We start from the raw sequence: 25,459 nt of genomic DNA on the forward strand, positions 1-25,459 counted from the left end.
GAGCATTATAAATCACATCAAAGTGCTGCACGCTTGCTGTCAACACTGAATCTGCTAAGTATTTTACTCTCTGCTCTGTGACTTTCAGTTTCTAAATTGCACAAATATATTGGCAACAGTTTCACTCCACTGCAGCTTGTGGTTCGGGTATGACTGAGGAGCAATTTTTATTAAGGCTTCAGAACATCCTCATTACATCATTCATTAAATCAGATGGATTGTATCCTTTTTAAACATGTATTATAAAAAGCATCACAATATAAGGTTAACGTAAACTTTATTATCCCTGAGGGGATATTTATTGTACATCCAGCAGAGAATAAATTAGAAAGATGCAGCAATACATATACGGAGTACACAACATACACAGGTTAGTAGACATGCAGATGTGTTATTACTGAGACCAATAGAAACTGGAGCAAATGAACTCTTATATCTTCTTGTCCTGCGAATTGTTTCCACATACCTGTGACCAGATGGCAGCAGCCTGTATGATTACATGTAGGACAAGAGGTGACTCTGTTCAGCAAGCATGGCTTGTGCTTTCCTTGTGGCTGTAGTATAAAAGAATTAAATGTATGACATCCTTAGAGGTGATCTCATTGAGCACATGCAGCGTCTTTGACTTTTAATGAATTTAGAAAAAAAAAAAAGAATTTATCTGCTTTAGTATCATCTGGTGAATAGAAATGAGTTAATTTCCTGTGTATGTTTTCGGCTGCAGGGGTCTGAGGTCAGTACGTCATCTGGAGGACGACGACATCGTGCCTGAGCTGGCTCACATCCACCCCCGAGAGAGACCAGACTGGGAGGAGACCATCAGTGCCATGGTGAGACGCACATTTATGATTCAGATAGCGTCTGTTGTGAAATTGTTGGTCTGTTCTAAATATAAAATGAATCAAGATTTTAAGGCACAATTATAGTCTGATAAAAAATCCTGTTTTCAGAATTATTTTGCATCCGTAAGTTCAATAACAACACAGCTTTGTGTCACATCACATAGTGTATTTAGAGGATATTATTCTGATGTTCAAACACAGCTGGTCTGCTAAAACAAAGCTTTTCTATCAGCTGACTGACCATGTAAACATACAGGTTTATAGTCCAATCACAGATGAGTGCCATCTCCATTCATAATACACTGGATAAGTCCAACCATATGAAGTTACATCTGCTCCATCCTAGGTGTAAAAATTGGTGTAAAAGGTGTAACTCAAACAGAGCTTAAGTCCAGCAATTGTACAGAACTGCAAGTCAAGCTTAAGGTTTAGCTCTAAACCAGGTGTACTACCTGCTGGTGCACTCGTCTCCTGGTGCAGTTTGTTAGTAGTGAGAACATCAACTAACTTAAATCTGATCTATCTTCAGGAAGCATGGTACTTTTAGGATTAAATCAGCCTCTGTTGCCAGTCTGATGTATGTAAAAGCCCACAGGCAGACCTGATGGATCTTCAGAAACAATTGTGTAATTGTTTTATTCTTCCTCTCATCAGGCTGTTGTCTGTATTAGAAAAAAAACAAAGGTAATGGACGTCCAAAATTTCCCACGCATAGACTATACCTAGGCATCACTCCCAGGTAGGCTATGGACGGCCAGTTTATTTATTAATTTATAGATAAATGACACCGTTTGCATCCCCTCGCTGTTCCACACCCACATACAGGGTGCTGTGGAGCATGCTCATTATTTCTCTCTTATATGAACAGGTTGTTTCTAGATCTATTCTGTTACATGTCATCTTTGTGACATGTTTTTATAAGTGCAGCTGGGAGTAATCAGTGTAATTGGCCAACATTATCATGTTGTTTTGATCGTTAGGTAATCAAATAAAGTTTGATCCTCACCTGGTTTTATTTATTGTAGATCTATCTATTACTCAGAACTATTTTATATGTAGTCATACTAGAGTGCTTCTCTCAGCAGCAGACACTAGAGGTGATGGGCGAGGGGACTTTAAGCCTTAATGCAGATCCACAGATCAAAAATTGGCTGATAATGATCTGTTTCTGATAAAGAGGACACAGATATCTCCAGATAGACTGATGCAGAAGCAATAATATAAAATATGGAATTTGTTGTGAAAAATTCAAATTGGAAATTGGAAACATTTCAGCCTTCAACAGCACAAAACAGTCCAGCCAGCCAATTCAGCCAAGGCTTTATGCTAAATTTGTGCATGAAAATCCTGGTTGAATGAAAAATAATCATCTTGGAGAGCTCATAAAGCCTCCTATCATCCAGCTGTCAAAGGGTATCTCCCCCTCTCAGAGCAGACTGGACACAGAGAGCTTCAGAAAGGACTGTCCACTCTTTAAAGGCGGTATAATTTCAAGAAGTGCAGAAGTCTTGACTACTCATAATTACAGCTGCTGAACGTTAAACAGTGTGGTTTATTTAAACAGGGATAAATGAAAGCACATGCAGCGTTGTTGCATGTGTCTAAATCACCTCAGGAGAATTTGTTTAAAGTGACAGCCCCAGGCTAACTTTCATATCTTATAAATAAAATACAAGATGGTAGTGCTTCTCACACTCTGTTGTAGTATGATAGCTGAAAAGAAGAATGAATATTTCATACATGGAAAATCATTGGGGTCACTCAGAGTGTTTTATCTGGCTCTGAAAGCTTGTGCCCTCTCCTCTCCTGATCCTGATCTCTTAATCCAGCTTCTGATCGTGAGAATTGATAGCAGAGGCGGTGCTTTTATAAAAGTGAATTTGTAATCTGTTACATGAAGTGCTTCTGAGTGGGTTAAATGTGCTGCATTAGAAACCACAGTAGAAGGAGTTCATATATTAAAATAGACTATAATGGAACCGTTTATATAAAGGATGTGAAAACTTTGACACAGTAAGATTTTCTCTACTGGCTGCAGAAATACCTTGACTGTGATTGGCTTGTGTGCAGTCTTAGACATTTCCAGATGGTTTCAGGACATTCTGCGCCTGAAATCTCAGAGTCACCTGATCACATATGCTTCCCACACTTTCACTGTCTGAGGCAGACATTGGATAAAAGGACAACTCTGGAATGATTGAAAAGCATCAAAGTCTTATGCTAGGATGACAGTTTCTGCTTTTATAAAAATCAGGGATGTGCACGACTTATTGAAATGGTTGTAAAACATCAACCCTGTGGTGCACAGTCAAGCTCTAAGCGTTCTTTTTTCAGAGCTTTAAGGATATGTGTGGTGCCCTAATGTGACTTGAATGTGTGAAAAAAACAAAAGTTAAAATATTATAAAGTCAAAAGAAAAAAAGGATTGAAAATAAAACTCAAAAGATTTTTAATCACAGTAAACAATAATGACTGACTTTTTTTTTTTTTTTTTTGCACAAGCTTGTTCTCCCATCTCTTGGGACCAAAAGTATAAAAATAACCATTCAGTGTTAAAAAATCGTCAAAAATATTGACATGTTTACAAATTAAGTCCTTGCAATTCTTTGTTGTAGCTGTATCTGTGCATTTCTCAAAGCAGTTCCTGTCTGCAGAGACACAGAGGGACACATCGCAGGCTCTCTGTCTCTCTTTTTCTCAATTACAAGCCATTCAGGCTGTTTCCTGCATAATCTGCCCAGTCAAACGTGCAGTTTTAAACAGCATAATGTGATGATGGAACGGCCTGCCATTGGTTGACAGCTTGTCACAAAGCATTCTGGTAAAAGAATATGGCGGTTAGAATTAACGGTTAAGGCAACAAACGATGGAAAATGGATAAAAAATGGATTCAAAGACGTTCAGTGTTGGATTCACTGGTTATTTTTAAACACCCTAAAAAAGTCACCTGAGTTCCAGGCGTTCTAGAAAAGCTTCTATAAGGGGGTGGAGAGATAGTCATGGGAAAAGCCTGATGTCAGGCTGTGGGAGAAAACAAAAATTTATGGTTCAAAAACTGTTGAACTTTTAATAACATGTATCCACTTGTATATGAAAAGGCTGAGAGGAGTGATGACATTTCTCCTTTTATTATGACAAATTTATGAATGTAAACAAAATTAATGCCCTATGAAATCAGTTTTATTTTTTGCCAAATTCTTTTTTCTTCATTTAATTTTTTGGATTAGCATTCTGTACCTTTGCACTAATTTTGCTGTCAAAAAGAGTTTTCTGTTAAAAATGGTAAGAGTTTGAGTACAGCCATCTTTATAATCACTCTGGGTCCTGACTGATGTTTATAATGTAAATGATAAATCCTTCTGTTGTCTCAAACACAGAGTGATAGTAACTGAATAAGCAGGTCACATTTGAGTTAAATGATTAAAAGTAGACCTGTTACCTAAACTTGTCTTTTGTCTCAGTATAGAGTGATGTCGCGTTGTTCAACTCCTAACTGTAGCTGTCTCCTCCTTATCACTCTCGTCATCCTCACTAGCTGTCCGTCTACCTCATATCAGGCCTGTATGTTCAGTGCAGACATGCATTGGCTTGTTAAGCAATCAAAAGGAACTAGAATATTTATGGGAGGAATTATTAAGCTAAGATACTCACATGTAACATCATATAGCCTACAGGCCTTATTAAAATCTAGAGTTTGACTTGAGTCTGAAGCCTTTGAGTGGGTGAGTAGGTCTTCAAGTGAAGCCTTAAGTCAGTTCTACGTATGCCTGGCACAAACACTCATTCAATCTACATCTCTCTGATGCGATTAGGGGAAATAACTTGTTGCACGGGCCGATGCACTTACAGGACGTGCAACAATGTCACATTGTACTACCTGGTGATGAGCTAGTACTAGTGCATCTCAAAAAATTGAAATATCATAAAAAAGTTCAATATTTTTTGTCACTCATTTCTGAAAGTGAAACCCATATATTATATAGGCTCATTACACATAGAGTGAAATATTTCAAGCCTTTATTTCTTGAAATGTTGATGATTGTCGCTTACAGATAAGAAAACCCAAAATTCAGTGTCTCAGAAAATTAGAATATTGTGAAAAAGTTCAATATTGGAAAGTCATGGTGTCACATCCTAATCAGCTAATGAACTCAAAACACCTGCGAAGGTTTCCTGAGCCTTTAAATGCTCTCTCAGTCTGGGTCAGTAGGCTACACAATCATGGGGAAGACTGCAGACTTGACAGATGTCCTGAAGACGGTCATTGACACCCTCCACAAGGAGGGTAAGCCACAAAAGGTCTTTGCTAAAGAAACTGGTTGTTCACAGAGTGCTGTACCCAAGCATATTCATAGAAAGTTGAGTGGAAGGAAAAAGTGTGGTAGGAAAAGGTGCACCAGCATAAGGGAGAACCGCAGCCTTGAGAGGACTGTCAAGCAAAATCCATTCAAGAATTTAGGGGGAGCTTCACAAGGAGTGGACTGAGGCTGGACTGAGGCACAGACCAATAGACATGGGCTACAAATGTTGCATTCCTCGTGTCAAGCCACTCCTGAACCAGAGACAGCGTCAGAAGCGTCTTACCTGGGCTGTGAAGAAAAAGAACTGGACTGTTGCTCAGTGGTCCAAAGTCCTCTTTTCAGATGAAAGTACATTTTGCTGTCATTTGGAAATCAAGGTCCCAGAGTCTGGAGGAACAGGGGAGAGGCACAGAATCCACGTTGCTTAAAGTCCAGTGTGAAGTTTCCACAGTCATTGATGATTTGGGCTGCCATGGCATCTGCTGGTGTTGGTCCACTGTGTTTTCTAAAGTCCACAGTCAACGCAGCCATCTACCAGGACATTTTAGAGACCTTCATGCTTCCTTCTGCTGACAAGCTTTATGGAGATGCTGATTTCATTTTCCAGCAGGACTTGGCACCTGCCCACACTGCCAAAGGTACCAAAAGCTGGTTCAATGACCATGGTGTTACTGTGCTTGATTGGCAAACTGGCCTGACCGGAACCCCATAGAGAATCTATGAGGTATTGTCAAGAGGAAGATGAGAGACACCAGACCCAACAATGCAGATGACCTGAAGGCCACTATCAAAGCAACCTGGGCTTCCATTACACCTGAGCAGTGCCACATTGATGCAGTTCGTGTTTCTCATGAGCCGGCATTTCATTTAAATTAAGTCAATTTTCCATGAAATTCTGTGTGTAATTGTAGATTCTGTTTTTATTTACCAATTCAATGATTCCATCAGTGATTCTGTTAACACGAAATCATAGGGCCCTACAAATTATCATTTTCATATCTAGTTATATGCCCCATGGGGGGCTGTTTTTATTGATCAGAGTCCTGGTCTAATCTCAGGACGAGTGTGGGGGTTTCATGTTACAAAGGTGAGTCTGAGCCATTTAACTTCCACCCTATAGCAGCCTCAAGACTCAAAATTTGAGCAAGACTCAAAACTAAGAATTTCTCTGGCCTTTAAAACTTTGGAACATGCTTGACATGCTTTAAGAGCATAGTCAAATAAATAAATATTTACAACATAGGAATGGTAACTTTTTAAATCAAAGATATTTCAGCACATGTTGTTTTGTTGTGTTCAGTATGATAAATGCAACTAATGCAAATGCTGTAAATTAAAGAGCAATCATGTTTAATGATCATGATCTTAAAGGCTATCAAAAGAATTGTTGATTGTAGTTTTTGTCGTAGTTGAGCAGCCCTAGCAGTTTAAAAAAACCTTCAGATTTACCTTATTTTTTGTACATATGTTGCACTGAACAAAGCTGAGGAATCCTAACGCCTTTGCATTCCTTGAGAACTGAACCAATAGAGTAAAACCTGAAACTTCCTCTTTAACCTCACTTCTTTCTTAGTTGTTCAGTCCTCTGTTGGCTCAGCTAGGATCACAGAGCATCCGTTGTGACTTGCAGATTTGGAGGTAACACCACACTCCTCTGAGCAGCTGTGTCCTGCCTGTCTCTCTCTTATCAGCGTCTGTTTTCAGTGGATTGATTAGTTGTGTCTCTGTCCTCTTGAAACCATGTCTGCTGTGTACCTGAAACACTATCACACCTTCATGATTAATGCAGGTGACTGTTGGCGTCCTGAACACCCCAAACTCTTCTCGCAGACGCTCGTCTACCTGCTGACTGTTTGTGTCCTCCCTCCTCGCTGGACTCCACTCACCACATCATTCATTATTTCCTTTCCTCCCATCTTTGGTTTGGGGCTTCTTGCATCAACAGCACAGTAAAAATGAGGCCGTCTCCATGGTAACATGCAGAGCCACCCGTGGTCGGCGCGTGGTTGGAGCCCTATCGCAAGTGCTCGCTTCGATCGTGGCGAACAGAGAGAACGAGAAACAACAATCTGAGCAGGCTAATGAATATTGATCAGAGAGGCGGGGCTTTTAATACTGCATGTGTGCTATTCTTTGTTCAATATTTGATAGTGAGGGACTCTGCTCCGAGCCGCATGCATTATGGACGTCTCTGGTGGATCCATGAGGTGATGAGAAGACACTTAGTGTAAGCTGTCACCAACGCCCTGTTGCTCTGATCTGTGCGACACAGAGCAGAGAGGAACAAAAAACATCACAAAATCCTGCAACACGAGGATCAGTGAACAATAAAATCATTCTCAGTTTTTATAGATTTACTGTAATGAGAGCTGTTTAGATCAGAGCGGAGGAGAGGGTTTAAAGAGCTCAGAGCTCTCACTTTAATTTATAACATCAGAGTCACTCCGACAGGGAAGAAGTACAAATGTGCCTGTGGCTGTTTTTCACACACACAGACACATTACACTAAAATACACACAAATACACACAGGAGTAGAAATCATTAAAGAAGCTCAAGTTGCATATTTCCAGTGTTCTTCAACTCAAGGTAGAGTTTTACTGAGCTTGTTCTGTCTTTAATGTGAGTGCTGCAACTAATTATTGTTTCATCATTGATTGGTTAATGCTCATTTATTTATTTTTACGTAATGAAATGATGATAAGAAGAATACCTTGATTCATATGACATGTTTTTAACACAAAGTGTAAAATGGAGAGAATTTATTGATAATTAAATTTAAAGCTAATATCTGCTATAACCAATATCAAGCCTATAATATGATGCATCCCTACTCAATTTATCCTTTGCTTTTGTGATGTCAAAGTTTGTTTATAAAGTTTACAGTTGGTTCCTTTAAAATTAAAGACATTCTTATAGTTAGAAGGTAGAGCTGTTGATTTTGGAAAAATATCTAATTGCATTTTTTTAAGATATACTTTTGGGCTTTTTATGCCTTTATTGATTGAGGAGGACAGTGGATAGAATCAGAAACAGGGGCCACAGGCTAGGCTCGAACCACATACATGGGGTTTGCCTTTCACGACCCAATATTGCAATTTAATATGCAATTATTTTTAAGTTGTTCATCTTGTGTATTTTCAACAAACACAAGTAAAAATCATTCTACATAGGGCTGAATGATTTAAGACTATATGAACTGGTGTGTTAAAGGGAGTGATTGTTTTTATGCCATTCTCTTTTTTAATAAGAAAATCATTTACAAAAATATGGAAGGTAGATGTTTTTTTTAACTATTCTATAAAGAATAACACTTGAATGTTTGCACAACAAGCAGAGCATACCATCTCTGCTGCAAAAAATGTGTTAAACTGGTATTTTGACGCACGTTTGAGGAATAGAAAGAAATATTGCATCTTCTGTGATTTCAAAATTGCAGCAGGTCATTGTGTGATTTAATCTAAATTTTGATTAATTTTCCAGCCCTGTGCATGATATTCAGCAGTGGTTGGCAAACTTTTGCTGTTGGGCCCCCCTGTGGCAGGTGTAATATTGTCAGGTCCCCCCTACTCATCAACATACAACTCAACATGTCAAAACACATAAGTGTTCGACAAACACACCATCATTCAGATTTTTGCAGACAAAGTCCTTTTTAAAAAAAAACCAAACAAATTGATATCTTAAGATTTAGAAGTCCTGCAATAAGTTCAATGACTTCTGTGGGCTTATTTGGGGCTCCAGATGTTCTTCAGTCCTGAGTACAGCTGTGAGCCTGACAGTCTCAGTTCATTTTCAGTGTCCAACTGTCTTTATTGAGGCAACAGCAGAAAAACAACTATTTCACATAGGTAGGATGTGTGGTCAAGGCTCTTAATAACTTTGCTGAATCAGAGTTGACATCAATGAACCGCTCCTCTGCTCCAGTGCTGAAGTCATCAGCAGGTGTTGCTTAACCTTGCCTTGCCTCACCTCCCCTGTCATGACCTCGTGCCCCCCCCTGGGGGGGCCCACGGCCCATTATTGGGAACCACTGATACACAGTTTTAGCTGATATCGAATAGTCTGATATTTTCACATTTCTTTTAAGCTGATAACTATATTTATTTATCAGGACTTTGCTGATGGTGCTGTGATCCTTGCAGAAACTGTAGATGTCCCTGTGGATATTCTTAACTTGCTGTGGGAGGAGACCCAAGCATTGGGAATGCACGTCTCCTTGGCCAAAGCAAAGATCCAGGCATTTGGGGATGCCTTGGTTGCTGCCATCAAATCTGTGTCTGTGAATGTTGAGAGTGTGGAAGTTGTAGAGCAGTTCATCTACCTTGGCGGCGTAATCCATCAATCTGCCGACTGCGAGGCTGGGATCAGCTGCAGACTTGGACCCACGCATGGGACAATGAGTTAGCTGAGAAAGACAGTGTAGTGTTCCCGCTATCTGAGCATGCAACAAAAGTCTAACTCCTTGATCCTTCTGGTCTTACTATTCTCTTGGGAGGCCTGGACTTTGACTGATGGCCAGAGGCACCGACTGAACTCCTTGTGACAACTTCTCTTCAGTGCATCTTTACAGGGAATAAAGTCTTGGTTGCTCAAAGTTGCCAGATGAAGGACCCCTAGCCTCCCTCCTCCTACTATATGTGCTTCACTTTGTTTGTGACCACCAACTTCAGATTTTGGCTTCTCCTTGGGCTAACGACAGCATATCATTAATGTCTGTGGAAGGCCATGTTCGCATGGTGAGTAAAAGCTTTTTTAGGGGAAAGTGTTTAAGAAAATCCCTTTTTTTGATGTTCTTGGTTTATTAATGGTTCATATTTATAGCAGAGGGAGGGAGAAATCATCAATGGACAATCTAGCTCTGCTTCTGATGAGAGAGAGCAGCACACTGCAGGTTCTGTCAAGTTCATCTCATCAGACAAGACAATTTAGAGACAATCAGACCAGACAGGAACTTTCAGCACTCCTGCCGGTCTTTGATGTTTGTTTCTTGGATTTCTCAGTGTCAACAGGAAATGTTTTCATAGCTATGAAACCAGACAGTGACGCTCTTAGCTAAAGCCACATCAGTCACTGGGGCTCAGATCAATGACGGAAAGATAAAAAAGTTGTTTGACTTGTACCAGAGAGAAAGTTTAGTCCCTGTCCTTCTCTTTGCTCCCTCAGTCCACCAACAGAGTCCTCAGTCCACCATCAGACTCCCTCAGTCTTGCTGCCTTTTGAAGCAACATAGCGGATCTGTAGGAGAATATTTGGTTGAGGTGGCCTAAGCTATGATTTATGCAGGATGGCATAAATCTGTGTGCCAACATAAAAAAAATCATGATCAGTAATTTAAAACTTTGTAGATAAAATGCACTGTTTAAAAAATGTGAAATAGGAAGCAAAAATGTAAATGGTTTGAAAAAGCTTTAATTTTGTTGAAGATCGGTGAAATAGCCTCCTGCTGTTGTCTTTGCACTTTTGAGGAATACATTTATTTTCAAGGAGAAAAAACATTTTTTTCCTGTGCTTTTCAACAGATAAAGATAAGTCCATTACATTGTTATTGTTTTTTGCTTTTCACAACAATGACGAGCTCCCTCCAGCCGTTCCTTCACCCTTCAGGAAACTTAGACAACTAGACTACTGCTGCACCCATAATAACCAGCACATACAGATTAATATTCTCTAGGTTAAATAACAACTTTTTTGAAAACTGCTGGCAATTCCCTGTAAACTCCGGATTATAAAAAGGCATAACATGGCTATTTGTCCGTACCCCAGGATATGGCATAGCTGTATTACTGCCAAACATCCGGTGAGAGTTAGTGTGAGTTAGCTGAGATAATATCAGCAGATTTAGATGTTTGAAATTATTGCAGATGACTTCATTTCTGAATTCTCCCTCCCTTAACTTTACCCAGACATTTTGGCAGGCTACCTGTTGGATACCCGGCCCAGTTCAGGACTCTGCAGCAAGTCTTAGGTCTGAAATGTGCTAAAGGAGAACAGGGATGAAGGGCAGAGAGAGAGAGGGGGAAAAGGGGAAGATGTCATGCGGTTATAACAGTCAGAGCAGCTGTTTTCAAGGAAAGTAATCACCTCAGCATGGATCCTCACTGCTCCTCCTTGTGGACGGATAAATGACTGCAACAGGTTTCTAAACTTGGCACTCACGAATCAACATTCATCATTATTTGGGGATGTCATGACAGTTAGGGACTATGTCAGGACAAAGCAGTGACCCGCCATGATTGTTTAGGGCCCCATCAAAGCAGAAAGGGAAATCTGAGGTGGCATTATATTCAAATGTAAGAAATGACACTTAGATACTGCTTTAGAGAGAGTTTGAAAGTTGAAATTGCTCTTTTTACTTCTGCTGCTGTATTCATCATAGCTCAATGCAGAGGTAGCAGTGTGACAGACTAGAAATTTAACAAAACAAGTCTCAACATGACTCTTCAGTATCTGACATCTGCAACAATTTAAGGCATTATAACACACAGAAACAGGTCAAATCAATGAATAAAGAAATCACATGTAAATCTCTCATTCAGAGCTCATCAGAGCTGATCTGAGTCCAGCTCTTTCACTTCACTGCAAATCATCGTTTCTGTCATCTCTGCATTTCAGTGGATGCTAAACTACCCTAACTAATAAAGGCAAAAACAAATCTCTCCAAAGTATTTAAAATTCAAACATTAAATCTGTCTTTCCAGTGTTTTGGGCTGAGTTAATACTTGGAGAGGAGTGGCAGGCAGAGCTACCACTGACTTATTTCTTGGAGCTGTTTTTATCTGGGCATGAATCCCTCAGTGTTGGTTATTCACTGTGTCCACTTCTTCTGATTCAGACCGGGCTGAATCATATGAAGTGGTCTCCTCCTCCACCTTTAAACAAACTGGTTTGGTAAATAAAGATTCAAACAACGTGTTAGAGCAGTAGTCTCTAGCTAGTGATAATGGTGAAGTCTGAAGGGGCCCTGGGCAAAGTTCACAGCAGGCCAGTGAACTCTCCAACCAGTGTTCATTACCATTGCTTTATGAATAATCTGACTCAAATAAGTAAAAATGTAAACATTAATTTTTACATGAGTTGTATATTCAAAATACATTTAGTTTTCAAGACAAACTGCTGTCATATGGGGCCCTTTCAGGGAGGTTTCCTACTGTCATTGCAAATTTTGCACATGACCCCGTGAAGCACTTTGACGTCAGCACAGCACACTTGAAGGTGGGCCTGGCCTGCATTTGAGTGCGGCTGAGCCCAGCCAGTGATGGAAATGCAAATCAGCATGGCTTGGTTTGGCTCGGCATAGCCAAAAGCCAAAGTGGAAAAGCGCCAGAAGAGAAACTGCAGTGGTTTTAGGCGTGTCAGCCCTTGGGCCAACGGCCCCAAGCAGTTACCTGCTCTGCCTGTAGGCAAACTGAGCCTCTTTATTCAACTTTTCTGCAGAGTTTTAGGAGCTTTGAGCAAAGTGGCCTCAATCTTAAGCTCATGAGTTGTCTAAACTCTGTATCTGGTCATATATTATGGTTAATGATAATTTCCTGCTGTGAAACACAAAAGTAATTGGCTTGAAATGTTGAAGTATATATTTTTTGGCTTTTTATGCCTTTATCAGAGAGGAAGGCGGTGGATTGAGTCTGAAACAGTGATGAGAGATTGGGGAGAGACATGCTGAATAGGAGCCGCAGGCCAGATTTGAACCCCAGGTTGCCTGCATGCATAATGGCATGACCACTATGCCATCATTGCCCCAGCTTGAAATGCTTGATGCTCAACTGACTTAAGGGATTGGTAAACCAAATTCCAGTACCAGTATGGTACTGGCGTCAACAAACCTGAGACCAACTGGACTGCAGAGGTGATTTGCACAAAGCTGGTTCCACTTCAAGGTTAAAGCCCAGCATGGAGACTGGTGCATGCACTAAATGCCCGGTCCAGTTGGGGTCTGATTGAGGTGTAAACATCTAGAAAGCCAGCCAGCCTTTATTTCAGAGATAGGACGATGGATAGAGCTGGAAACAGGAATGCGAGAGTGGGTGATAACATGCGATGAATGAGCCACAGGCCAGATTGAACCCAGGACGCCCACTTACATGGGTAAGATTAGATGGATGTGCCAGAAGACAGACATGGAATCTGGACAATCCTTCTGGTAGTTATATTGATGTAGGGTCGTATGAAAGTCTCTCTGGGTATTCAGACAACTAGAAAAAAGCTCAAGTACTTTTACCATTTACCACCCTTAAAGACTGAAATATGTTTTTGTGGTGTTGAACCATAAAAGAATCAATAGTGGCAGTTTTTAATTGAACAGACAATGTGACCGAATCCTCTGTTGATTAACTAATCTCAAGTACAGCCTGCCCCAAAAATGGTTTCTCACACTTTATGAGAGTCCAGTATAGATTCTTCATAGGTCTTCATTTATCAGCAGTCTTATATTCAGAGACAATCACTTTATAATTAAAAAGAATGGAATAAAACTCTCCTTGAGAAGCTGGAGTTGGAAAGTCTCAGAAGATAAAAGTTTTTCTGCTGTGTGACATTTAAGAAATGTAAATATCATTATCTCTCACAACCATGTCCAAACAGCTGCTGTTTTTTTTGTCCTCAGGTAAAGGTTTTTGTGTCTTGTGGGACAGCTGGAGACTGTCCCTGCTGTCGTTGAACAATAAAGTCATCTGCATACCACCTTCATCGTCCCTGAAAATCTGAATATTGAAAACTTTCACAGCTCTGCTTTAGCCTTTAATTTCTCATTCACACCTCCCTCAGCCAGTATCACTTTGATGCAGTTTTCCTTTAGATCTTTTGTATTCATTGTGGGTTTAGTCAGCTTGCATCAGGTTTGATTTCTTTTTCCTTTAACTCATTTAAGAGACAAAAAGAAGAGTGAAAAGACGAGTCCATAGTGAATGAATCCACGGACATACAGCGCCTTTAACAGTAGTCACCTCCTTTACCCTTTTATTTGTTTTATAAATCAATCATGATCAATTTTTTGACAAAAGAATAAACAAATGAGATAGAAATATGTAATACAGAATAACTGTGTGCATAAATATTCACCCCCTTCAAGTCAGTATTAAGTTGATCCACCTTTGGCTGAAATCACAGCTCTGAGTCTGTGCGGATAGGTCTCAATCAATCAGGCTTGCACATCTGGACACTAAAATTTTACTTTTCTTTGCAAACTTGTTCAGGCTCTGTCAGGTTGCATGAGGATTGGGCATGAATAGCCCTTTTCAAGTCCAGCCACAAATTCTGTATTGGATTGAGGTCTATTGGACTCCAGAACATTCACCTTGTTGTCTTCAAACCATTTCTGTGTAGCTTTCTCTGTATGCTTCAGATCAGTGGCTTGCTGGAAAATAAAACTTCTCCAAAGCTGTAGTTCTCTTGCAGACTGAATAAAATTGTCCTCCAGGATTTTCCTATATTTTGTTACTGTCATTTTACCATCTATCTTTTCAAGCCATCCAGGGCCGGCTGCCAAGAAGCATCCCCACAGCATGTTGCTGCCACCACGGTGCCACACAGTGGGGATGGTGTGTTTGTGGTGAAGTTTGCCAAACATAGCATCTTGTCTAATGTCCAAAAGCCCAACTTTGTCCCATCAGACAAAGAACTTTCTTCCATTCGACCATGGAGCCATCCACTTGCCTTATGGGGAACTCTAGCCCAGATTGAATCAGATTTTTCTTCAGCAGTGGCTTTCTCTTTCCACTCTCCCAGAAAGCTTTGACCACTGAAGAACCCGGCCAACAGTTATTGTCTGCAGAGTCTCTCCCATCTCAGCTGCTGAAGCTTGGAACTCCTTCAGAGTGGTCACAGGTGTCTTGATGGCCTCTGTCACTATTCTCCTTCTTGCACAGGCCTGATCTAGGCAGATTTACACATGTGCCATATTCCTTCCATTTCTAGATGATGGATTTAACCAAAGTTTTGGGAATGTTCGGTGCCTTGGAAATGTTTTTGTATCCATCCTCTGACCTATACTTTTCAATACCTTTCTCTCTCAGTTGCTTGGAGTGTTCTTTTGTCTTCATGGTGTAATGGTAGCCATGAATACTGATTAGCCAGTGACTGGACCTTCCAGACACAGGTGTCTTTATAATACAATCAGCTGAGTAATATCACTGCACTCAGGTGGTCCCCATTTCACTAGTTGTGAGACTACTTGCACCAATTTGATGGACCTCTGTTGAACTAGGTCAACCACTTTAAAGGGGGTGAATGTTTATGCAGCCGCTTGTTTTACATTTTTTATTGACATTAGCAAGTAGAAATATATTTTTAATTTTGGCATTAAATAGTTTTTCTTTTTTTTTTTTTTTTAAAAGCCACATTATATGACTATTATTGATTTATAAAATCAATAAAAGTGTGGAACATCCTAGTGGATGAATATTTTTTATAGGGACTGTTTTCTGCAGACACCTCAGTAGATCATCAAAGCTCCTGAAATGTCTGGACGTTGCTCGGTAATAAACTACACTTATTTTCAGTCATCTTCAATGACAGGTCCAGATGAACATCCTTTCAGGCTATTACCAACCTTAAATAAGGGCTGAATTGCTTGTAATGAATAAAAATATCTGCCAGATGCACTAAAAAATTTTACTAGCAGTTTCTTAAATTGAGATGTCCTAGCTCATTTATGTAGTACATTTTCTCAAAGATGATACCTTTCATTTGCTATGAGATTTTTGGACTAAAAATCAGATAGTTACACCTGCTTAGCTGTGAGATTTTGCAGCATTAGCTCCAGCGTGAGTTGGATGTTTTATCCTGTATCTGCAGTCATGCATTCATAGCTCTGATGAAAGGGTTCCTCATCTTTTGTGGGCCCGATAAAAGAGTTTATATAAACAGTCAAAGGTCAGGATGAATCATCAAGCTTATTTAAAGGAGGGAAAGACGAAACATCTCAAAAAGTGAAATATTGATTAAGGGAATCAATATTTCACTTCCACTCTCAGGTGATGGGTCAGCTCATTTAAACAGCTTTACTGTAGAGTTACACAACAGTGGGATGCTCTTAAGCGCTGGTAACAGAACGGTGGCATGATAAATTAAAAGTAAAACACGTTTAATAATTTAACACTAGACCTGAGCAGCCTGGGGCTAAACTTAGCCTCTTCAGCGACATCTCTGAACCACTTTATGATTATTTCATACAGGTTTTCTATGAAATTCAATAACCCACTTGCAAATTTGCCTCATTAAATCCTACCTCAGCTTAAACTAGGGAAACTGTAGCAACTTCCTAGTCCCAGTCTAAAGACCACTAGGAGCTGTAAGACATAGAGACGTATTTTAAATGAGAAATAGGGTGAAATATCATATAAAATGTATAATTCTGGTACAGTGAAAGCTATTTTTTTTGTCTTTATAGCGCTGCAGGATTTAGTAATAATGTGTGATTGCAGTTATACTGTGACATTGTTTCCTCTAAGGCATTTTACTATGCAACTGCACTCTCAGAAGTCCCAGATGAGTTTTTACTATTTTGTTCTTTTCTAATAAGCACTGTGACTGGTGGAATTCACATTTGAACAGTGAATGTCAGGGCTTGAATTGTGCTGCAGGACTGCTGGAATCAAGCAAAAAATATTAGATTCCAATAAGTCTTGCTCTTATAATGCAAGAAAATTCTGTATAGACTTAAAAAATAATTTTTACTGTGCCCCCATGTCATATCCTAAACGTCTGCATAGTTTGAGATTATTATGGGTTGCAAATATGAGTGACGTCACATAAATTTGGATTATTGAATTACCAGCTTGCTCTCTTTCCCTCTCCTCACAGAAAAACACATGGAGGTTACTGTGTGTCAACCAATCAGGAAAAAGATAAAAACTCATCATGTATGCTTGAGCTTTCCAAAAATGTCCCCCATGTGAAGAATCAAGGGGGTCAGAAGTGATCAAATTTGACATTTAACATTTAATTGTTATAGTAACAGTCACTTGTATTGATATTTGGGCTTGCAGAGGTGATGCCATGGCGCTGCCATGTGGACATAGCGTGCGCTTCAGATGTCGCCCACAGATGATGAAGAAGGTGCTCAGGGGAGTTGAATCCCGGCTCAGGAGTTTAAAAAATGAAACGGATCTTTGATGGACAATATTTCGATTATGATATACCTCAGTGGTATCGGGATTTTACTTGCTTGGATATCAAGGACAGCGCATAGAATAATGATAGTTTTAAAGTGTGTATTTCTCAGCTTAAAACACTGAAATGTAAAGTTGTGGAAGAAAATGCAAAACCTGAAGTTTTGACAGAACTGCTTTCAAAATAACTTGGCTTATTCCAGAGTGGCACTGTTTAAACCTAGAACCCTTTCTGCAAGCATTTTGTAAACCTTTAAAATACTATTTAAATAATTGCAGCCATCTCTGCAATTATGTAATTGCACAGCCTGATATGGTGATTGCAGCTAGAATGATTGTGCAGTACTATTTCCTTACATCAAAAAATATCAAGTGATCTACATAATGTATCGCCACTCACCAAAAACATCCGGATATGATTTTTGGTTCATCTCACCCAGCCCTAACCACTCCAGACACTTCATCACACACTGAGCAATCAGTTATGTTTACAGTCATCAGACCTTAAGGTACTTAGAGTTAAAAGCCTTCTGGATGTTAAAGTGTTGTGTTGCAGCAGAGCTTTTTGGATTATTTCCCAAAACAATCAAACAGAGTGAGGCATTTATCTGTATGCAGCAGCTGAGTCTCTCATTCCTGTGTGTTTTTTTTAGGCGAGGAGTGCAGAGATCCCCGAGCTGAGGACCGAGCCTCTCATGCGCTCCTGCAGCAGCAGCACGGCCAGCATGAAGGTCAAGAATGTCAAGAAGTGAGTCAACATGCACACACCTGCCTCTGCCCGTCTCCTCCAGCTCTGCTTCCCTCTGATCATCTCTTTTTATCACTCTAACTCGCTCTTTATCGCCTCTGTTTCCTGCTCCAGTTCCTTTCATTCCCTCAGTCTATTTCTGTGTCTTCCTCCTCCTTCACTCCCTCTGTTTGCGCGCTGCTTCTCATACACACGAACACACACTCCAAGGTGTTATCATGAGCTGTGGATGAAGTGCAAAATAAACTGTGTTTGTGTTTGTGTGATGTTTTCAGACTCTGCTTCACAAAGGGCCACTTCCCAAAGCTGGCAGAGTGTGCTCACTTCCACTACGAAAACGTCGACTTTGGCACAATCCAGGTAAAGAAGACCTTCAAGCTTTTCTCTCTCTAATCTCTTTTTTACTTTGGGGTTTGGGTTTTAGTTTGGGGAATGTTCTGGTTTCCTTTAGTCAGTGTGGTATTGACCAGAGAACCACTCTGAATACAATCCACCATAATGACACCTCAGATCTCACTGGTGGTAATCTGTTGACCATTTATTTGTCTCTGAACTACAGGTTTTCACTTTCCTCACTGCCCACTGAAACTGTAAATTAATCCTTGGTTCTTAGTGTCGTCCAACTTTTGACTGAGGGCGTCCCCCTCTGTGGCTGTGACTGTGAGGTTATCTCACCAGGACTCGCTAGCCTCCTCTAGGAAGCATAAATGGCTCTCAATTTGACAAACATGATAAATATTTTTATCCAACTTGCTATTCATAGCAGTCTTCTCTCAGAATGCCTCCAGCATCTTGTGTCGTGTGACTTTTCCAAGATTTGTGCAGTGAGCTTAGGAGCTCTTTGCCACACAGTGAAGACTGGGCTTTCAACAGGTATCACAGAGTCCAGCTATGGGTTGCACCACCTGTGCATAAGTTCAAGTGTAGCCTAGCTTGAACATAGGTTCTTACTGATGACGTAGTTTACATGCTCCTAACATTTAAGGTGTTGCACCTGCCGTGATAGTTTCAATGTAGGCTTAAGTTATAACTTAAATCGTACACCTACCCACTACTAGGTGTAAAGTCCTCCATAGAATATGGCTGTCATAATGATAGTGCTGAAGAGATGGGATAACTCAAAGGATGATAAGGAGTAGAGGATTTTACTGGCAATTTGGTGTCAGCACTGTGTTCTCCATGATCAGTAAGATTGTTGTTTTCCATGAGCGGAGATTATTGCTGCCGTCCACTGTTATATTATCTTGTGATATTAGCGATTTCACCTCTCAATGTCAGTGTTGTTATTTTATACTGGCTCTAGGTTTAGGCTGTAGGCTTCACAATACTCACATACCAAAATGCCTTGTCATATTTTTCATCCACACTGGACACTGTTTGAGGATAGGTGGCAGTTAACATATGTCATTTTCAGCCATAAGCATCTGTGGCACACACAGAGTTAAAAAATGCTTGTCAGGGATTGATTAAAGTAAGAGAAAACATCACATCTGTGACAGTATTTTGGTTAGTTTGGACATAAATCTCTACGACTTAAGATCAACCTTACATCTCTGTGGTGCAACTGAGCAATGACACAACTTAAATTAAGGCTTAACTAGTTTCAACATAGGGTTTAGTGTGGACTTTACACCAGAACTTGAGGCAGAGCTTGCGAATAGCTGGTGCTGCAGGCTACAGATGGTTTCCTGCGATTAGCTTGACTACTTTCAGCTGCTTCACTAGTCTTCACTTCCCCAGATTTATTAATGTCACAGATATATCTGAAGAAGATTCTACCTTCATTCACTAGTTACTAACAGTAAACATCGTGAGTGTATTTACCAATGTGAAATGAGTCCATAGGTCGACTAAGTTTAAGAAAAACTTTGAGGGACCAGGAGATAATTTTTTTCTCTCTCTGAAGGAAGGAGCATCTCAGCACATCAAAACTCATCTGAGTTTGGGTTGCCGTGTTTCCAGCCTCTCTAGAGCCCAACCATCATGAAACAATCAGAAAATAACATCCTAATTTCTCTGAATCACTGCTTTGTTTGTAACTACTGCTGCTCTTTTTCTCTACTTAATCTTTATGTCTATGTTCCACCAGCACACACTCTCATCCTGCAGCCTTGAGTGAAATATTTTGCTGTATTTCTGGATTGCTCTGGTAACTTTGATGCTCTTTGTTATATCAAATGTAAAGATAATACAGAGTGTATTATTCAAAGCATGTATCAAAAAGTATCAAAGTATTCAAATTTTCGGCAACCTTAAAAGTGCCTTCATTAATGGGTTGATAATTAAGTTTTCATGTTTTTACTCCGGCCATCAAAGATAATGCCTTAACCCCGATCAAATAAGACCCCTTAAAAAAGAAACACGATGAATCACATGAGGTGTTTTGTGCTTTCAGTTCACTGCGCTTAAGCCCCGCTTAAAAAACTCTCAGACAGCTCAGTGGACAAATCAAAAGTCATCTTCACCTCATGCTATTAAATGTTCACCTTTTTACTGTTCTCTTATTTCCTTTATAATCATAACAAGTTCTCTTTCCTACAGTTGATTTCTTGCATATGGTGCATTCCAGTTAAACTCAGAATTCAGAAACTCTGAGTTGTCGGTTCATCACGAATGGAACTCCAAAAACTTTGACGTCCACCCAGAGTTCCTTATTTTCTTCCAGAGTATAAGCAGGTTGGTATCCAAGCAGGTAGTCTGTATAAAAATAAAAACTGCAAACTTTAAAAAGCAGATAAGCAGAAGAAGGTGAATGGATGGATGGATGGATGTTAAGTGGTGATTTATTAAATTAAATTAAAGCCCTACTTTTTAGAAATTTATGAAGGCAGTCAAATGTTAAAATTTCTAATTAACAATAATCTCTCTGTAGCTAATCGCAGTAATCTCCTTTTTTTGCATTTTTAAATTCTACCAAAACAGTTTTTTTGGTTTTGTTTTTTGGCACTGTCTTAAATTGAGGTTAATTGACTTCCTGTTTGGATTCTGGCCTGCTTTTGTTTTGAAAAGAAATAAGAAACATCAGTTAGATTGAAGATTATGGCATGAACTTAACCACATAAAAATCATTTTGTTACAGGTCTTAAATGAAATAAGGGAACAGTAAAAAGGTAAATGTTTGATATCACAAAGTTCAGAAGTCATCTGATTGGTCCACTGAGCTGTCTGTGAGTTTTAAAGTGAAATGAATATTTAGGAGCAGTGTTGGATTTGTTTTACATTGCTGTGGCTGCTGGGAGACGCTGCAGTGGCTTTACTAAATCAGCATTTCATGCTGAAAACTGTGATAATATTGATGATTATAACTGTGATATGAAATTTTAGAGTTGCATATTAAGAGTTATAGTTAAAATGACCCGGATCTAACAGCTGTGGCTTGAAAATAGTCTATTTGATGTAGAAAAACTCTAATGGAGAATGTGATCATTTGGATCTGACTGTTTGAGACAGTTGAAAAACCTTTGTCTTGTCTTTCCTGCATTGGTTTGCATGGACTTGTAGCATGTTTTTTCAACTGTTTTATCTCCCACATTGACTTTGAGACATCAAACAAAATCCAAATCAGCAGCATTTGTTTCTCTTTATCGACATTTTCTCACCTGTGAAAGTTTCACAAAGTTTCCTGCCAAGTCCCCCCAGATTTACTCTGTTTTCCTTTGATTTCAAAGAAAATCAACCCTCCTAATCAATAGCTTGAACAAGTTTGCTGCTAGAAGTGCAGACTGACTGTCACTTTTCCTGCGACTTCATACTAGACTGTTTGAGCTGCGCATGTAGAGCAGAAATAAGTGCTTAGATGGATTTATTGCCCAGCTGTGAAAACTCATCCTGATTGCCTTCCTGATGTTTTTCTTCACCACTGTGGTTTTAATTTGTTTGTTAAACTGGTTGTTTAAAATCACAGCTCCATGGGTGTCAATCATGCCACAGATGAGGCTTTGAACTTTCTCTTTCTTCAAAGACTTATGCTGTGGTTATTCCCTGCAGTGTTTGGTTAGAAACACTGGGATGATGTTCATAAAGACAGAAATATGACTCACATGTCTCTTCCAGTCGACGTCGAGCAGATTTCATCCTTTTCTCTGCTGATATCATGGAGACAGTTTGATCATTTGCATTCGTTTGATGTTGTCTTGAATCGACTACGGCATCGACCCAGTTCTCACCTCAGCCCAGGATGTTTGTGTGTAAAGTTCTGTGACGGTCTGACTCGTCTACTTGCCAATTAAACAAAAATCTGCCGAGGCTTTTTGGAAAAAGGTTATAAATGTTGTTAAAATTGCATTCTTTGTTAAAGTACCCTTCTTTTCTTTACCGTCAGAGAGCTCTCACAGTTAACTCTGCTCTGACTTTCTTATTCACCTCCCTCCTCCTAGCACTGTCTCAGTTCTTCTCCCATAACTGTGTTTTATCTTTTCATCTTCTGTTGTTAACATGAAAGCATCGCTCTCAGCTGGAGAAACTATTCAAACGTCCAGGTTCGACTTGATATTCACAGCTAAAAATGTCGCTTTAGCTTAGCTGAAGACAGATCCTGTCAGAAGTGTTATTTTACAGTTTTTATTGTGAGCTTGGGAGTATATAAAATATGTAAGAGGGATGGTGTTGAAAGACAATCTCAGAGTTTAACGAGAATACTTATATTTAGGATAAGAAGAGGATTAGAAGAGAGAGGACACTGCAGATTTTGAACATGATGCTCATTTTGCTCGCAGCGAGGATTAGCGTACATCCTGTGAAACCGTCTGAACGGTTGTGTAATCTGGGCTCTTCTGCAGTACAGAAAAGTCTGGAATAAGATTTCTGTCATCTCAAGATCTGAATGAAGAAAGAGGAAAGAAAATAGGAGGAAAATGCTTTTGTTTCACACTAATATCCTCTTCTATTTGTAACTGTGGCCATGCATAACCACTGTATGTTTCCCTTTTTGATCATTACTTTGTAATCTAGTAGGGATGCCCTGATGGATTGGAAACTGATCATCATCAGCCAGTTTTTATTGAAGAATGTGACTGTTAGTTAAAAAGCTGACGCTTCTAATCATGATCACTAACACTGTTAACCTTTGGTTAATACTATGGTGTCTGTTTCTGACGAAGGTTATCGGCTGATTGAATTTCCAGACAAAAATATGAAGCACATCATCACCAAGAATCAAATTAAACTGAAACTGCAAAAGTGTTTAAATTTCTTAGTTTTCGTCAGGACTGTTTCTGTACACTCAACTAAATAATAATTAATGCACATCAATGTAATTCATAACTAACAGTGGTAGTTTAAGTTATTGTTTGGATCTCAGGAAAACAAGTTTTTATGTTTAAACCATGAGCTCAAGAAAATGCAGGTGCAAAAAATGTTGCATGCACTGTAAAAGTCAGAGAGGGAGATCTTTATAGAATATCACCTGTAACCTGATGATTTAAATAATCAAAATATCGTGTGCAAATGACCTTTGTGATTCATGGCTGCTTTCTGTGAAGATAGTTTGACAGAGACCTGAAGAAAGATTTGTATAATTTTGCAAAGTGACTTCAATAATGAAATAACCGCCCTGGAAACAATTTCAGAATAAAAGCATTGCTAAAAATTTGGGTTGTCTTACCATAGAAGAAAACAGATAACGCTTCTACTTTGAAACGTGTTTTGGATGTGAACCAGACCAGATACAGTGCCATTAAAAGTATTTGCCCCCTTTCTGATTCCTAATTTTTTTTTTTCATATTAATCACACTTAAATGTTTCAGATCATCAACCAATTTTAAGATCTCACAGATACATCCCAAGTTGACACAAAATGCAGTTTCTAAGTGATGATTTTATTTATTAAGGGGGAAAAAAATCCAAAGCTATCTAGCCCTGTGTGAAAAAGTAATTGCTCCCCTTGTTAAATTATAAGTTAACTGTGATTAATGACGGTGCTTGGAATGCTGAGTTCAGTTTCACTGGCCACACCCAGGCCCAATTATTGCCAGATTTGTTGAATGAAGAAATCACTTAAATAGAAGCTGTCAGACAAAGTGAAGTAGGCTACAAGATCTCAGAAAGAAACGCATCATGTCATGATCCAAAGAAATTCAAGAACAAATGAGAAACAAAGTGATTGAAATCTATCAAGGCTTTGGGACTCCAGCGAACCACAGTCAGAGCCATTATCCACAAATGGAGAAACTGGGAACAGTGGTGAACCTTCCCAGGAGTGGTCGGCCAACCAAAATGACTCCAAGAGTAGAACAACGACTCATCCAGGAGGTCACAAAAGAACCCAGAACGATATCCAAAGACCTGCAGGCCTCAGTTAAGGTCAGAGTTCATGACTCAACCATAAGAAAGACACTGGGCAAAAATGGCACCATGGGAGAGTTTCAAGGCCAAAACCACCGCTTACATTAAAAACAGCACAAAGGCTCATCTCACATTTGCCAAGACACATCTTGATGATCCCCAAGACTCATCATGTGGCTTCATATGGAGATGTTTAATTCACTGTTTACCAAAAATATGACTATTAGGAGCATTCAGGCACAATGCTGTGAACATTTGCTGTGTTTTAAAGGAACATTTATCATTATCCGTTTATCAAACACAACCAACAGTTCACAGTGTGTGGCAGAGTAATCGTTCACTTTTGATTATCATGTTTTTATAATCGGGGAAAGCTAAGAAACTTAACTGAAATGAAATGAATTGCCCAGCACTGCCGTTACTCAAATATGCTCAAGCAATGACAGCTGTGGGGCTTGAAAACAAAATTTGTCTTTTTTGGTTGCATAGTACAGATAATTTAGTAGTAGTAGCATTGGTTTGTTTAAGATCTCTTTGACAAAGACGGTGACAGTGACATACACATCTGTGAATGAGATATAGACATTAGTTATGCTGTGGCTGAGGAAATCAGGCCTGTTTTGGGTTCAAAAGTTCAAAATTATAATTGAGCTGCTCGCTGATTCTGATCCTGATTCATCTCACTTTGATCTAATTTTTAATTTTTCTGCACAGTTAATCTGATCACAGAGGAAATGTCAGGCTGTGTAATATCATAATCACATATAAAAGGCAGCAATTATTTTTGCAGTAAGATAGATTTACAAAACTACCTGCAGAAAAGCCTTGAAGTTTACAACAGTCCTGCTATCGCACTTTGCAGAATCAGCGTATTTTCACAACAGGAAAAACTTTTATTTTGAAAGTTATTGTAAAAATAATATTTAATGAACTTCAGGTTATGTGTTACAAGTGTGCAAAATGACCTCAATTTAACTTTCATCTCGCTTAATTTTTTATTTTTTGAGAATCATAGCTGCTAAAAATCTCTGCAGGTTCCTAAAATCTTCTTAATTTCTTAAAATCAGTAAAAAGCAACTTTAACGGCAGAAACATGCAGCTTTTTCATTGATTTTTAGACTCCTCAGTCACAGTGGATTAATCCAAGTTTTTCTGAGCGCTGACCTGCAATTGAATCA

The 25,459-nt window shown here is 39.3% G+C and overlaps 1 protein-coding gene across 4 annotated transcripts in view; it reads left to right on the top strand.

Moving 5' to 3' along the window:
* The window catches only part of arhgap32b (Rho GTPase activating protein 32b), a 238,582-nt gene that overhangs the window by 95,370 nt on the left and 117,753 nt on the right, over nucleotides 1-25,459 (top strand). For all 4 annotated transcript variants that reach the window (XM_041801252.1, XM_041801253.1, XM_041801255.1 and 1 more), the window contains 3 exons: nucleotides 725-830; nucleotides 17,905-17,999; nucleotides 18,275-18,359. In XM_041801252.1, coding sequence (XP_041657186.1) covers nucleotides 725-830; nucleotides 17,905-17,999; nucleotides 18,275-18,359 — 286 coding nt within the window. The remainder of the gene's footprint in view (nucleotides 1-724; nucleotides 831-17,904; nucleotides 18,000-18,274; nucleotides 18,360-25,459) is intronic.

Source organism: Cheilinus undulatus, linkage group 12, assembly GCF_018320785.1.
Source record: "Cheilinus undulatus linkage group 12, ASM1832078v1, whole genome shotgun sequence".
NCBI classification, from domain to species: Eukaryota; Metazoa; Chordata; class Actinopteri; order Labriformes; family Labridae; genus Cheilinus; species Cheilinus undulatus.